This window comes from Triturus cristatus, chromosome 1_2 (genome assembly GCF_964204655.1).
Source record: "Triturus cristatus chromosome 1_2, aTriCri1.1, whole genome shotgun sequence".
NCBI lineage: Eukaryota > Metazoa > Chordata > Amphibia > Caudata > Salamandridae > Triturus > Triturus cristatus.
Window position 1 is genome coordinate 916074678 of NC_140580.1, and position 16581 is coordinate 916091258.

The 16581-nt window shown below is 46.3% G+C and overlaps 1 protein-coding gene across 20 annotated transcripts in view; it reads right to left on the bottom strand.

Annotated features, from left to right (window-relative positions):
• Positions 1–16581, bottom strand: part of RERE (arginine-glutamic acid dipeptide repeats) — a 1190399-nt gene that overhangs the window by 188873 nt on the left and 984945 nt on the right. For 17 of the 20 annotated variants that reach the window (XM_085609712.1, XM_085609701.1, XM_085609709.1 and 14 more), the window contains one exon: positions 16410–16571. The exons of the other annotated variants lie outside the window; for them this stretch is intronic. In XM_085609712.1, coding sequence (XP_085465838.1) covers positions 16410–16571 — 162 coding nt within the window. The remainder of the gene's footprint in view (positions 1–16409; positions 16572–16581) is intronic. 20 annotated transcript variants of the gene reach the window in all.

Genomic DNA, 16581 nt, shown 5'->3' on the forward strand with positions numbered 1-16581 from the left:
GTGAGGACCACATTTAGGTTCCAGACTGGTGAAGGAGGGTGTCGTGGAGGAATCACACGTCTGAGTCCCTCCAAGAAAGCTCTGATGGCAGGCACTTTGAACAGAGAGAGGTGCTGCCTATTCTGAAGGTAAGCTGCCAGTGCGGTCAAATGTATACGGATGGAATTGTATGCTAGATTGCATCGGTATAAGTGTAATAGATAACAGATAATGTTTTGCGTTGATGCATCCAGCGGATTGATGTCATTATTTTTACAATAAATGACAAATCGTTTCCACTTAGCCACGTAGCAGGCTCTGGTAGTGGGTCTCCATGCCTCCTTGATGATATTCATACATTCTGGAGGCAAGTTTAGGTAGCCAAATTCTAAGATCTCAGGAGCCAGATCGCCAGGTTCAGCTGTTGCGGATCTGGGTGCTGAATCTCGCCATGACTCTGCGTTAAAAGTGTGGGTGTGAGCCGTAGCCTTTGATGCGGTACCACAGAGAGTTCCAGAAACGTGGTATACCATGGCTGACGTGCCCACGTTGGAGCAACCAGGATGAGCGTCATCGAGTGTTGCTTGAGTTTGCGAGCCACCAGCGGTATTAACGGCGCTGGGGGAAAAGCGTACGCAAATCTGCCGGACCAGTTCATCCATATTGCATTGCCCTGCGACTGTGGATGTGGGAACCTGGCGGCAAAGTTTTGGCATTTTGCGTCTTCCCTTGTGGCGAATAGGTCTATCTCTGGATGACCCCACTGCTGGAAGTACGGTTGGAGTACTGATGGATGTATTTCCCACTCGTGCATCTGGTGGCTGTGTCTGCTGAGCAGGTCAGCCATCTGGTTGTCTTTGCCTGGGAGGTGTTCCGCCATGAGGAAGATGTTCCTCTGAATGGCCCACTTCCACATGCTCTGAGCCAGATGAGACAACTGTGGCGAGTGTGTTCCTCCCTGCTTCTGTATGTAGTACATGGCGGTCATGTTGTCTGTTCGGATCAACACGACTTTGTTGCACAGGTGCATTTTGAATGCTTTCATGGCTAGGAAGATTGCCATCAGTTCCAGAAGGTTGATGTGCATCTTCTTTTGCTGTGTCGTCCATAGTCCCTGCACTGTGTGATTGAGTACATGAGCTCCCCATCCCTGGAGAGACGCGTCCGCCGTCAGTACGATTTGTGGAACAGGCTCCTGGAACGGTCGGCCCTTGCAAAGGTTTTGTGGATTCCACCAATGCAGAGAGTTGTATGCCCGACCGCTCACCAACACTAGGTCTTTTAATTGTCCGCGGGCCTGATTCCACTGACGTGCCAAGCACTCCTGAAGCGGGCGCATATGTAATCTTGCGTGCGGGACTATGAAGATGCAGGAGGCCATCATGCCTATCAACTGCATAAACACTCTTGCTGGGAGTGAGTGTTGAGGTTTGAATTTCTTTATGAGCAACTGAATGCTGTTGATCCTGACTGAATTTGGTTGTGCCGTGGCTGCCCGAGTGTCTATGGTTGCGCCTCGGTACTGCTGCACGTGGGTGGGTTGAAGGTGGGACTTTGTATAATTCAGTGAGAAGCCCAGGCTGTGAAGAAGGTGAATGGTGTGGGACATGTGGCTGGCACAGTGCTGGGCCGACTTTCCCTGGACAAGCCAGTCGTCCAGATAAGAATAGACATGTATGTGTTGTCTCCTTAAGTGTGCCGCCACTGTAGCCAGGCACTTGGTGAAAACTCTGGGTGCCGTAGTTACCCCGAAAGGGAGGACTTTGAACTGGTAATGCTGATTGAGAACAGTGAACCTGAGATACTTTCTGTGTGAGGGGTGTATGGGTATATGGAAATACGCATCTTTGAGGTCTAATGTTGCGAGAAAGTCTCCCTGACTGAGCAACGGTAGTACTTGTTGCAGAGTGAGCATGTGAAAATGCTCTGACAGAATGTAATGGTTTAGAGGTCTTAGATCTAGTATGGGTCTGAGAGATCCATCCTTTTTGGGGATCAGAAAATACAGTGAGTACACCCCTGATCCTTGTTCCTTTGCAACCACGAGTTCTATGGCTCCTTTTTGGAGGATACTGAGAACTTCTTGTTGGAATAAGTGCAAGTGCTCTGCGGACATATGATGGTGTCTTGGTGGTATGTTGGGTGGAGTGGACGTGAACTCTAGACAATAACCGTACTGGATAATTTCTCTCACCCACCTGTCCGTAGTAACGGATTCCCAGACTGGCAGGAACTGTTGGAGTCTCCCCCCGACAGGTGTTACGTGGTCGGGGGGCAGTGACAAGGCGTCACTGTTTGTTGGTGGCGGAGGACCTGGAGCTGTTGTTTCCACGGTATCCACTTCTATTATTTTTATTATAGGTGGTCTGTGTACCTCCTTTAGTGTACTGCGACTGTTAGGAGTTTTGGCTTTTTGATGGTCCTCTGTTGCTGGAGCGACGAAAGGTCCCACTCCGAAACTGCTGTGATTGCAGAGCCCCCATAGACTTTGCAGTCTCCGTATCCTTTTTGAGTTTTTCTAGGGAGGTGTCAACGTCGGGGCCAAAGAGGGAGTTAGGGTTGACAGGTTGATTAAGTATAGTTGTTTGTATTTCTGGTTTGAATCCAGAGATTCTTAACCAAGCATGCCGTCTTAACATAACGCTGGTGTTAATAGCTCTAGCTGCAGTGTCAAGAGCGCACTTAATGGAAGCGTTGCTGATAAGCTTCCCTTCTGTAATTAGGGATTCTGCTCCTTCTTTATACTGATCTGGGAGGTGCTGTAGCAGTGTCTCATAATGTGCCCTGTCGTATCTAGCCAGAAGTGCCTGAGTGTTGGCAATTCTCCAGATGTTAGCTGCCTGTGCAGCAACCCTCTTTCCTGATGTTTCCAAGACCTTAGACTCTTTGTCTGGGGGAGGAGCATCACCCGTTGTCTGTGAGTTGGCTCTCTTCCGAGCATTGGAAACCACCAATGAGTCTAAAGGCAACTGTCCTCTTATGTAGGCAGGGTCCACAGGAGCTGGCCTATATTTTTATTCAATTCTAGGGTTAAGGACTCTCGCCCTTGTGGTCTCCTTAAAAATGTCAGTAGCCTGTTTGAGGACCCCCTTCAGCATGGGCAAAGTTTTAACAGATCTTTCTGAGGTAGAGAAGGTATCCATTAAAAAGTCATCCTCAATAGGATCAGTGTGGAGCTGTACGTCATGATTGTTGGCGGCTCTTTCAATTAAGGCATTGAAAGCAGCCGTATCCTCTGTAGGAGACGTTTTCACCACATACGCTTGAGTGTCTGGAGCAGTATGTGGGTCCCCTGCATCAGTATTGTCCACCCAAGGCTGGTTTTGGTCTTCAGGGTCAGTGTCCATAGGATAAGTGCCCTCTATATCATCAACATCTCCAGCATCCACATTAGAGTGTGTGGGTGAGAATGACTGAGGTTCTGTGGCACAATATTGAAGTTGTTCCACTAGAACTGGTGATGTGGGTCTTTTTTTCTTCAATGGAATTTTGTAGGGCTCCATTGGTGTCTGTTACAATTTTCCGTTTGTATATGGAAAGTCTACCAGTATTGGCGTCGATAAATTGCCTGGGATCCTCATCGTCGCGAGGTATGGCAACAGCTCTCTTTTCTGTTTGAATTCCTGTCGGTGCCTCGACATTTTTCTTCGGGTCGATAGGTTCTTGGGGGTCGAGACCCTTCTTGGCGTCGAACATCTTTGGTCGCACCGCTGGTGGGAGTCCAAACTTGATATGCGTCGACGCGATGTGAACCGCGCTGACCGCTTTTGGCTGCGGGGCCGTGTTTGCACCAACCATGGAAGCCTTGGTTTGGATGCGTAATAACGACTCCGACACCTTCTGCTTTACAAAGGGAGACGGTGCCGCGGATTGGACACGGTCCTTCGACGCCTTTTTGGTTGTGGCATCAAGCCCTGTACCAGATGTTGTTTTCGGGACACGAAGACTGGAATGGGGTGGCTCTCGAGGGCCGCTCTCCATATGTGTGTCGACGCTCCTTGGCGTCGATATTTTCGGGTTGGCAACCTTGACCTTGATTGTAGGTGCCGCCTTCGGCTCGACGTTCGTAAGACTCCTCTCGGCGTCGACAGCCTTCTTTTGTGTCTTCGGCTCCGAGGGCTTCGAGGCCTTGTTGCCGTGGAGAGACTCTTTCACTTTCGGTTTCTCTTTCGGTGCCGTTGCCTTCAGTTTCGATTCTTGGCGATCGAGTGATGGCGCTTTCGATACCGATGGCTCTTTAGGATAGTTCGAACCCGGGCATTTAAGCGGGGCAGAAGAACGAGAGGAATGATCTTGGGTAAGGCCTTGTGACGATCCCGCAACCTGAGCCTTAGCGAGTGTCTCTTTGGGCCCTGAGTGGACCTGTGGGCGTAGCTCCTCTTCCGAGCTATCCTCCTCGGCCCCAAGGGCCTCTCCGTCGTCTCCTACCTGTTCGACGACTTCATCGTCCTCTTCATCTAGAATATGTTCGTCCTCGGCATCATAGTCGGATTCACGCTCCGACGCCGGATCCGATATCTCTCCTTGAACTTTAAGGTCCACGACCTCCTCATCTTCGGTCCCGAAGATGTTGTCCGGGTTTGGCGCTACCTTCTGCGCCTCGAGCCGAGCTGCTCGACGAATGCGAAGTGTTTTCTTCGATCGAAACCTGGAGCACGCCATACAGGTGGCTTCGTCGTGGTTTGGAGAGAGGCACTTGTTGCACACCGGGTGCACGTCGACGCGAGCATATTTAGCGTTGCAAAGAGGGCAACGCTTGAAGGGGCTATTCGATGTCTTTGGTTCCATCGTCGATCTTGATCGGCGCGGACGTCGAAGGGCAAATGGCTAACTCCGATGAGGATACTCGGTGCCGAACGAAAACAATACCGACGAGTAATAGGCCTAAATGCTTTAAGAGCTAAGATTAGGACATCGAAACCCCATGGCGGAAAAAAACAATCTAAGGATGGAGGGGATGCCCATGCGCACTGTAGTCCAGGGGAGGAGCCACCTATCTCGTGATACTTCGGAGACTCTTCCAGGACAACAATGTGCAATCATCCGGACCCAACACTAGGCGGCGATCTATGCACAGATATGAATTCAGCAGCCCACATGCCTCGAACACCTGTGATCTAAGCGCAGATTCTTCACCTTAGAATATTACCCACGCATCAGAATGGATCTGGCAAATCTTGAGCAGGGCCTCTGCACACTGGTAGGTGGCATTTATCGGTTCCACGATGGCTGCATCAGAAGTGATGTTGCAATGCCCATATAAGTGTCACCCCTGACATCAGTTGCTTTCAAGATTATTTCCACACCAAAAGTACAGAGCCACGTAAAAAACAATGTTTCACCATTGCATAGTGTTGAACGGGATCTTAAGGATGAAGGGCCAGTTCACAGAGCGGGGAGGACCGGAGATCAATCTGCCGTTAGATAAGAGTCTCTACTAGAATAAGGGTTACAAAATGTGAGTAACTTGTTCTTCTCATTGACACTTTTAACCGCATATTTCTCACCTTAGAATACATACCCAAGCAATACAACCCTGGAGGTGGGTCTGCGAACTAGCTCAAACCAGAAAATAATGCCATTCTTGACAGACTGGACTGTCCAAACTGTAGTGCTTTGTGAATGGGTGGAGTGAGGCCACCGTATCTGCTTGTCAGATGTACAGGACAGGTACCCTGCATGCCTTCGCAGTAGAAGCAGCCTTCTTCCAGCAGGAACTGACCCTCAACCCTTCAGGAGGCTGCTTCTTAGCTAATGAGTAGCAGTTCATAAAGCAGAATACCATCCATCTGGAGATGGAATGCTTTAGCACAGCCATGCCCTTTTTCACTCCAGTGAACGCGATGAAGAGCTGATCATCCACCCGATGGTCTTTGGTGTGACCGGTGTAGAAAGAGAGCTCTCTTCAGGTCCAGGTGATGGAGTCTATCCTCCTATTTGTAAGGATGAATTGGCGCAAATTAGGCAGGGAGAGTGATGCTCGGACAGACATGAAATGGGATGGCAACCTGCAACAGTAGAGGCATGTGTCTGAAGAACCAGTTTTTCAAAGAAAAAACTGGCCTACAAAGGGTAAACCAACAGAGCTTAAAGGTTGCTGACCCTCCTGGTAAAAGTAATAGCCAGTAGAAAAAGCTGCAGAGAACCATTGTGTAGGGGCTCGAAAGGGGAACACATGAGAAACATGAGGATCACACTGAGGTCCCACTGGGGAATCCCGAAAGGGGTAGGAGGGGACAAGTGTTGAAAACCTTTCAGAAAATGAAGGTGAGTTGAACAGAGGGTTTAACCGGATACTGCAGGAAAGCCGAAATGGCCAAAAGGTAACCTTTAACAGTCACAGGGGCAAGGCCTTGCTGGGCTAAAGATAAAACAAATAGCAGCAACCTGTGCAATTGTTCTGCCTCCTTAATGGGATGGGGTAGGGAATATGAAGTCGGCAGAGAGATGGATTGGTTTGGCAGGAAAGCAACCTTGGTTTACACCACCAAAGTTATCAGGAGAAAAGGAGGAAAGGAACTAAGAGCTTGTGACTCATTGATCTATCTGGCTGAGGTAATAGCCACCAAAAACACTGTTTTCAGAAGGCAGATTGATTTTTCACTACGAAGGTGAGGGGGGGAGGTTAGAGGAATGAATGGTCATTACCATTTTTCTTGTGTTCTTTATGCTTCCTTCACTTCGCATCTGAGGAGTGGAATAATTGTTACTAGGAACAAGGTCTCGAGCATTAAAAACTAATCATCCCCGGCATGAGCCTTGAAGAGCATGGTCTACCTTTCCTTGATTGCTTCATGAAGTAGCTCAAGTCATGGTCTGATCCAAGGCAAAAGAGACAGTCCCTGTCAGTCTTAAAGCTCAAAAGCTTGGGAGGTGACATCGAACAGCACAAGGTTAATTTATTCTGGGAGTAAAAACTCACAACTTGAGCGAGTTTAGAATCCTCAGCAAATGTGTAGAAAACGTAAACTGTTGTTAAGCAGGGATGGTCGCTGTATGGTTTTGGTGAAGTCAAAAAGTCACTGCTAGCCTCAATTTTAGGCCAGGGCACCCTGATGGGGATATTAGATTTTTTGACGTTTCCATATCCAGTCTGAAGCCTTGGGATTATTCCACAGGTAAGGAATCTGCAGGCAGAAGTATCCAGAAGTATTTATATCACTTTAGAAAGACATCAAGTAATTCTATCAAATGAAGACCCAGGAAAATTATAGAATGAAAAACCTTTCCCTAATATAATTAATGATGTAAAAGGAACAGTTAATATATTTACAGTCAAAATGAAAAGGAACATTATGTAATTCTAATTTATAGAAATATGCACTTAATATGAAATTTGTTAATAACTATAAATAATTATATCTAATAAAATATTAGCTTAAGAAATAGGTAATGTGCAATTGATTTTAAAATTAAATTTATAACTGATTTGAATCAATTTAACATTAGTTAAAAAGTGCTTTTTTAGGCATCAGTGGTGGGTGGTGTTTTGGTTGTTGAGATTTGTTTTTTATTTAGGGTGTGGGGTGGCCAGTAGGCGGTAAGGTTTTTTTTATAGGGTTTTAGAGATGGGTAGTGATTTAGGATATGGTAATTTGTATGGTTCAAGGGTGGGTAGAAATTTAGGGTATGGCATTTTTAAGGGTTCAGTGGTAGGTAATGATTTAGGGTCTGAAGTGGTCGTTAGGGTACAGAGGTGGTCACTGTTTTATGGGGTAAAGGTTTTAAGGTTATGGGGTGGGTAGTGATGAGGCAAAAGGGCTTTGAGGGGGTCAGTATGGGTAGGGTTTAAGGTGGCAGTTACTGATTTGGGGGCAAGGAGATTTTTAGTTTTCAGGGAAGGGTAATGATTTGGGATGAAAGGGTTTTAAAATAATAGATAAAAATGTTAATAAAAAAATGCTAATAGTATAAGTCAATATTTAGAACTATTAAATACCTAAAAACTGAATTACATGAAATTGTTTAAATCATTTACTCTACAATTATTTCAAGATAGAGTCAATTACATTAATCCCTTCTATGCGTCGGATGCGCGGGAGATGTCCGACACAAGTGCTCATGTGCGGACGGCATGGCACAGGGAATCCCTCTGGTGCGGGCACCAGAGGGATTTCCTTTACCACCCAACAGCCTCGGGAGCTGGGGAAGTGCTTCCCCAGCTCCTGAGGCCCCGCCCCCCCCCCGGTTTCCCTGAAATGACTATCAGCGCGCACGTCGCGCTGTCATTTCAGTGAAACCGAAACTGAAATGAGTAAAGAGGCTCATTTCAGTTTTTTATTTCATTTCTACGTGCTCAGCCCCCTGAGCAGGTAGAAAGACAGGAAAGGAGGGCGATCCCCAAGCAGGGCTCCACCCACTAGGCACCAGGGAGGGGGGGGGGCGGGTGGGGGGATCTGCCCCTTGGGCAAAGGCCTTTGCTCCCCGCGCATTTTTTGGGGCACATTCAGACTTTCTGGCAGTAGCCCCCAATCCGCCCACCGGAGGAAGAAAGCCCACTACAAACCAGGGATTTTTTCTTTTTATTTATTGATGTAGGGGTGGAGGTTGCCCAAAAAGGGCATGGCAATGGCCCCCCGCCACCACCCTGAGAAATGTCAGTCTTACTGCCCCCCCCCCCCCCCCTCCCGGGGCAGAAGACACTAGGCACCAGGGATTTTTTTTTTTATTAATGTCGGGGTGGGGGCTGCCCAAAATGGGCATGACAATGCCCCCACCCCTTGTGAAATTGCAGTCTTTCTGCCGCCCCAACCCGGGAAGGGGGGTGGGGGGGGGGGCAGAGAGCCCACTAGAAACCAGGGATTTTGTTTTATTGATGTGGGGGTTGCCCAAATAAGGCATGGCAATGCCCCCAGCCACCACCCTGAGAAATGTCAGTCTTTCCGCCCCCGCAGAAAGCCCACTAGACACCAGGGTTTTTTTTTTTTTTATTGATGTGGGGGCTGCCCAAAATGGGCATGACAATGCCCCCACCCCTTGTGAAATTCCAGTCTCCAACCCCCACCCCCGGCTCACTGGACACCAGGGATTTGTTTTTATTATTGATGTAGGGGTGGGGGTTGCCCAGGTTAGGCAGGCCAATGCCCCCAGGTGGATGGCAAAAAGCCCCCTAGGCACCAGGGATTTTTTTATGATGTAGGGGTTGGGGCATGATAACACCCCCACCCCAAAAACAATTACCACAGACTTTTGCGCCCCCCCCAGGCATTTGGGGGCAATAGCCCCTCATCTGCCTGCCCCCCCCCCCCCCTTCCGAGGGGAGGGGAGGCAGCCCACTAGGCCTCAGGAAATATATATTTTTTTAAATTCAGGGGTGAGGTCAGCCCAGAATGGCCATGCCAATGGCCCTACCCCCCAAAACACATAGCCACAGTCTTTCTGCCCCCCCTTGGGGGCGTATCGCCCCCCGCCCCCCGGTTCCCCCTCCAGGGCGGCAGAAAGCCCACTAGGTACAGACTTGTTTTTAGCAATGTGCCTTCCTGTGGATTTTAGGCTCTAGCGCCGCCGGCACATAGGGAAATCTAGCAAACCTGTACATTTTTGAAAACTAGACACCAAGGGGAATACAGGATGGGGTGACTTGTGTGCCTCTCACCAGGTTCTGTTACCCAGAATCCCCGGCAGACCTCAAACTTAGTTTAAAAAAATAAATTTTCCTCACATTTCTGTGATGAAATGTTCTGGGATCTGCGTGGATCTACAAAATTCCGCCCACCCCGCATTCCTCAAAGTCTTCCGAGAACAAGCATTGGAAATGCAATAGGTCTCGCATTTGTTGGAGCTGGAGCTATTGGTATTGTAAATGGCAATGTTTTGTACTTTGAAAAAGGTCTTGTGTTTGTTGGAGCTATTCACATTGTAAATGGCAATGTTTTTTATTTATCCTTAGGGTTTTATATAGCACGAACTTAACAGCCTCAGTTGTGAATTTCGATTCATCAAAGTTTTGTGAGCCCTGAAATTTGCACAAGACAAGTGCTAACAGTATAAATATGGGCACTGTTTAATAAACAAAGCCACTGCAATACAAGAGCAAAGGTGACCGAGTGACTGCTTCTGGGTTGACGGAGTTGCTTACACTCACTGGCCGTTAAAGCTAGCTAGCCCGCTACTATGAGTTTATCAAACTTAATGCTATGTTTTCTTATGTTATGCTATGCTATGCAATGCTATGTTTTGTTATGCTATGCTATGTTTTGTTATGCTATGCTATGTTTTGTTATGCTATGTTTTGTTATGCTATGCTATGTTTTGTTTTGTTATGCTATGCTATGCTTTGTTGTGTTTTGTTATGCTATGCTATGTTGTGTTTTGTTATGCTATGCTTTCTTATGCTATGCTGTTTTGTTGTGTTTTGCTATGCTGTGCTTTGTTATGCTATGTTTTGTTGTGTTTTGTTATGCTATGTTTTGTTTTGCTATGCTATGTTTTGGTATGCTATGTTTTGTTATGCTAGGTTTTGTTTTGCTATGCTTTGTTATGCTATGGTATGTTTTGTTATGCTATACTATGTTTTATTATGCTATGCTAAGTTTTGTTGTGTTTTGCTATGCTATGCTTTGTTGTGTTATGCTATGCTATGTTTTGTGATGCTATGCTATGTTTTGTTATGCTATGCTTTGTTATGCTATACTATGTTATGTTATGCTATACTATGTTATGTTTTGTTATGCTATGTTATGATTTGTTATGTTAGGCTAGGCTATGTTTTGGTATGTTATGTTAAGTTATGGTATGCTATGCAATGGTATGCAACGCTAGGCTATGTTTTATTATGTTATGTAATGGTATGTTTTGTTATGTTAGGCTGTGTTCTGTTATGTTATGCTGTTATTTTATGTTAGGCTAGGCTATGTTTTGTTATGTTATGCTATGTTATGGTGTATTAAACTACTGTGGATTTTAACACATCCAAAAGCTGATGAATGGAGCGGGCTTGCACATCTTTGGGCTTGTGCGCGCTCCCCTCCCTCCCCCACCACAGTACTTTGCATTTTGCCCTGTGTTTGTAAGTGTGTTTTCATGTGGAATTAAGGTGCCTGGTGACGGGGCACTATCCGGCGCAGCAGTGGGATTAGTGTCTTAATACTGAAAAGTAGCTGTGAATTGTGGAAACCCCAGATTTTTGAGCGTGAAGTAAATAGCTTGCAGGAAGCACTCCAATACATTTGGGGACACAAATGACTGAGGAGGTGGCTGAAGAAGTGGGGTGGGTTAATCAGCAGAGAGCGGGAGGAGGAGGTGGTGGTGGTTTAAAAGCAGGAGGAGTTGTTAAAAACAATGGCGGGGGCTGGGAGGGTGAGTTAACACAACCAATGCATGTCAAAGGCAAAGCTGGCTGACGGCAAGTTGTGTATCCTCGAGTGCTGCGGTGGGTACCTTTGAGAAATTTCGCGCAGCAATAGACCTTCCATGCTTTCGAAAGTCTAATATTGCCAGCATGTTATGACCAATATTTGGTGATGTTTTTTATTTTGGCATGGCATGCAAAACAAGACAGGCCCGGCGGAGCGTGGCACGCGCGCTTGGCGGGGGCGGGGGGAGCGCATTCCAGGTGATTTGTTTATGGTCTGCAACCCCGATAAGAGTACTAACCATGGAGTGGGCTGGTAAAAGATAGCAAGTACTTGGCAAAGCGTTGTCAACCAATCTCAAAGTGGAAGCTTTATTGCAGACCTGAGTGACAAGTAGACATGATTAATGGGTGGAGTAGTGTTTGCAGGCGTGGTGAGCGTCATGCATGTGGGACGGGAATGGACATTATACAGATGGAAAATGTATTAAAAGAAAGCTGACCGACCCTTTCATTTTAGGATGGTTTTCATTCGTGCCTCCTCCTTCGACCTAAGGAAGAGGGTTCGAGTCTCTGCGTTGGCTCAACATCCTATGATCCTGGGCAAATCACTTAATGCCTGTGTGTTTAATAGAAAAAAAAACTCAAACTAAAAGTGTCTTTACAATGTAAATAATGGTGCTTTTATAAAGCACTCCGATACCTTCGGGGATTCGAGTGATAGTGCGGGAAGTGGCTGAAGTAGGGGGGGGGGGGGGGGGGGGATGATTTAAATCAACAGCGATCAGGAAGGAGGACATGGTGGGTTAAAACAAGGGGGGGAAGGGGGGGGGGGGAATGATTTCTTAAAAACAGCGTTGTCAGGTGCTTGGTTAATACGCTGGGAAGGAGAGAAGATGGCATGCAAAACAAGACAAGCCCGGCGGAGCGTGGCGCGCGCTCATGCTTGGGGGCGGGGGAGCGGACCCTTTGAAGTGCTCCCAAAAAGCAGATTGCATGGCGGCACGATGCGCGTGATTGTGCGCGTGCTAGCCATGCAATCCGCTTTTTGGGAGCACTTTTAAAACCCACAATAGTCTCGCTTTGCGATCGCTTACGCGATAGCAAGCCGAGACCTAAAAATGGTACCTCACTTGTGTGGGTAGGCCTCGTGCCCAAAACGCTACGTAGACACACCACATATTCACAGTGAAAACTGACACCTTTTTTTGCAGAGTGCCTTGCTCTAGATTTTGAACCCTAGCTCTGCCGGCACATAGTGAAACCCATCAAACCTATACATTTTTGAAAACTAGACACCCAGGATGGAGTGACTTGTCTGGCTCCACCAGGTTCTGTTACCCAGAATCCCTTGCAAACCTCAACATTTGTCAAATAAAACACATTTCCTCACATTTCTGTGGTGGAAAGTTCTGGAATCTGTGTGGATCCACAAAATTCCACCAACCCCGCAATTCTGCAAAGTCTTCCGAGAAAAATGGTACCTTGTGTGGGTGGGCAAGTAACCGCGACAGGCAAGGGACCTAAACCTATTGAGGCCATATCAAAATTACCTATCACAAACAACCTGGTTTTGCAAGGGTGATCCCATTAGATTTTGGCCTGGCAGCCATCTAAGGAAACCTACCAAACCCACACACTTCTGAAAACTAGACAGCCGAGAGAGTCCAGCAAGGTATGGCTTGCGTGGGTCCGCCAACATTTGCTACTCAGAATCCCCTGCAAATCTCAAATTTAGCTGTAAAAAAAAAAAAAAAAAATCACCTTTTTCTCAAATTTCTGTGTAGGAAAAAACGCAGATGCCTCCTATGTATCTAAAAATTGCCTGGTTTTTCATGGGGGGGTCACATGAGTTTTTGGGCTCGGATTTGGTGGCCATCTAGGGAAACCTACCAAACCCACACATTTCTGAAAACTAGAGACTGGGGGAGTCCAGGAAGGTATGGCTTGCGTGGATCCCCCAACGTTTCTCTACCCAGAATCCCCTGCAAACCTCAAATTTAGCTGAAAAAGTCACTTTTTTTCTCAAATTTCTGTGTGGGAAAGTTCGGGAATCTGCACGGATCCACTAATTTACTTCTACACAGCATTGCCCCAGGTCTCCCGATAAAAATGGTACGTTACTTGTGTGGGTAGGTCAAGTACCCGCGACAGGCAAGGGCCCAAAACTTATTGAGATCTCAAAATTACCTATAACAACAAAACCTGGTTTTGCAAGGGGGGGGGTCACCTGGGTTTTTAGTCCCGGGCTCGGCGGCCATCTAGGGAAACTTACCAAACCCACACATTTCTGAAACCTAGACACCCGGGGGAGGTCAACTAGGTTTGGCCTGCATGGGTCCCCCAACATTTCCCTACCCAGTATCCCCTGCAAACCTCAAATTTGTTGAAAAAAATTCTCATGTGACCCCCCTTGCAAAACTAGGTCATTTTCGGATACATAGGGAGCATCTGCGTTTTTGGTCCCGGGGTCGGCAGCCATCTAGAGAAACCTAACAAAAAAATGTAGCTATATTTTGACTAATTTCTGGGTCCCCGCCAGGAGAATCCACAAACCCTGGGTACCTTTAGAATCCCCATGATGTTGTAAGAAAAGGACCCAAATTTGGCGTGGACACCTTATGCGTTCAAAAAGTTACAGGGGCCTAAGCGCGAACTACCCCAAATAGCCAAAAAAATGCTTATTACAAGGGGCGGGGGGAGGTGTGGGAGGCCTAGCAGCACAGGGATTAAATAAATTAGCAATATAATACTAGTGTATTGAGTCAGCAGATGATAAATAAAATGATAACACAATGGTATTATAATTGTGTTTATCGCTGTCTGAGCCGGGCAGTGAGTATAGGGTGGGCCGGGCATGGCAGGTAGTTGGTGTACTGTGTAATTGTCAGTTTGGCATACCATTTAGGCTGGCAAAACGGATATGTGCACTTATGAGGGAGCATGTCAGTTTGGCCATCTTAAGCCGCCCAAACAGACGTGCACTTATGTTTCTCCAACCCAGCTGTGTTGCACGGTCGGGTTGGAGAAAAGCCACAGGCTCCTAGTCACTGTTTGAACGGCAAACTAGGCCGCTTAGACAAATCCTGGTGCTGCTCTCATGCTAAAGAGCAGTGTCTGGATTGGGTGGGAAAGTTGTGCTTTGAGGCCCATCCACTTATGGGTTGGACGTGCGGGCCACAAGGCAACTGGCAGTGGGGAGCGGCAGATACGTTTTAAAAATGTTTATCCCCCTGAACCCCCGGCGACGCTACCACTTTACATAGTCGGCGGCTGCCACTGACCATTTGTAATAAAATATTACTAATATACATTTATCACATGTATCGTATCTCCTAGTCTGCTCTTTGATTTCACCTCTCTCGTTAGTGTATCCCCCTCACCAAAGTTCAACAAATCTCTTCTTGCCTCTTCAATGAATGTGTCCCACTTTTAGATCTAATCAACCTCTTCAAGCTTACCTGCTACACCTCTGTGGAAGATATCAATCCCATTATAACAGTTAACTTCAAAAACTTTGCACTCATAGTATGCCTCTTGAGAGTTCAACAGAAAATGTTAATGAATAATGTTAGCTCCTCAAACAAAAATATTCCTGCATGCATCACGGAAAAATCATGATCCTTTATCCACTTGACCCCTGGAGTTAGTACCACCAAAAAGCACATGGACTGATGTGAAGAACCTTGGCTTGATCGTGGATTCCAAACTTGCATTTCAAAATGATGTCAAAGTAAATAGAGCTGCATTCTACAAGATGAGAACACTACGGATGAATATTCCCTGGATTAGAACTTCTCAAATGATTACTGTCATATAGACTGGGGACTCTAGGCTATTAACTGGCAAGCTACAATGACAAGCAGCAATGCTTCCAGACAAATCCTATAGCTAAGTACCTCTGCCTGCAAGGGTGTAATATTGGTTACAGACTGCAAAAGAATATCCTTTAAATCTGTATGCATTGCTCACTGATCAGACCATTAAGACAGGACTAACCTTCTTAAAATTTAAATTAAAAAGCAAACTTGTAGGATAAATCTCAGCTCCCGAAATGCTCTGCTCCTGATAAGTTCCTCTTTTTAAAAAAACACTAATAATGGGATTTCTTTCTTCAAACAGACATGCAAGCTCCGGAACAGGCTTCAAAATAAAATTAAACTTTAAAACATGCTCCCAAACATAACAAAAGCCAATAATCATCTAGAATTGAGAGGAAAAAACCCACAATGTTTTTTCTTAAAAACATACCTCAAGAGACTAAGAACACACGAAATACTGGTTTGTATTTGCAACTAGCAAACTTTTCCATCACACTCCATGCATACACCGCTAATAAATGCCTCCTTGTCAAGCCTGGAGCACATCTCCTGTGCTCTCAGCACACCAAAAACACTCCACTCAAAAGGGTTCCTTCAAAGAACACGTTTTTCAACCATGCCCATCAAGGAGAGAAACTACTTGGGCAACCAACTGGAAAGAGCTTAGAGGCCGCATCAACGATTAGGGAAAGCATTATAGGAATGCTACAATACAATACTGTTTCCAAATAATATGCGAGTAGTGAAGTTGATTCCATGCCAATCAAGAAGAGATTGCAAGTTTTTACACTTGCCTTCTATAACACAATGACAACCAATTCCTGAATCTCTTGATGCTGTATTCAAGAAGACTAGACTGTCATTATGCAGACAGTTGTGCCAAGAATGACATTCTCAGCAACAGCCCGTGCTCCGAAAGGGGGTAATCTAGTGTAAACTTTTACTAAGTTTGGTAGGTATTTTTACACTTTGGTGTGTAAACTGCTTAGAGTGGGTTTTTCATAAGGCATGGGCTCTGTGTTGGGATGAGGTCTTGATTTTCCACTCTGTCTCTCCGTTTGTGATGTCAATATGTCTAAACTCTTAATATTGGCATTGCTTTGACACAATGCTAAATAGGACGTAGACAAAAAACTGAGCCAGATACAATACTAAACTCAATCAATCAGACAACGATCTATCTCAAGTCTAGCGCAGGGGTGAAGACCATGCCGTTGTTTCAGACACAATACAAAATGGAGAGATTCCAAGTGTATACCAACAGGGATAACAATAGCCCAAGCTCCATGAAGCAGGCAGTGTGCCCATGGGCTCACCTTGGCAGATTTCTTCACGGAGTCAGCCTTGCTGTCATTGCTGGAGGTGCTGGCAGCACTAGGGGAGTTGCGCCCACTGCAGCGGATGTCTTCACTGATGGGTGATGTTCTACCATCCGGACTGGTTGCCTGCTTTTTACGACCGCTACGAAGGGTAGTCATCTAATCAAAG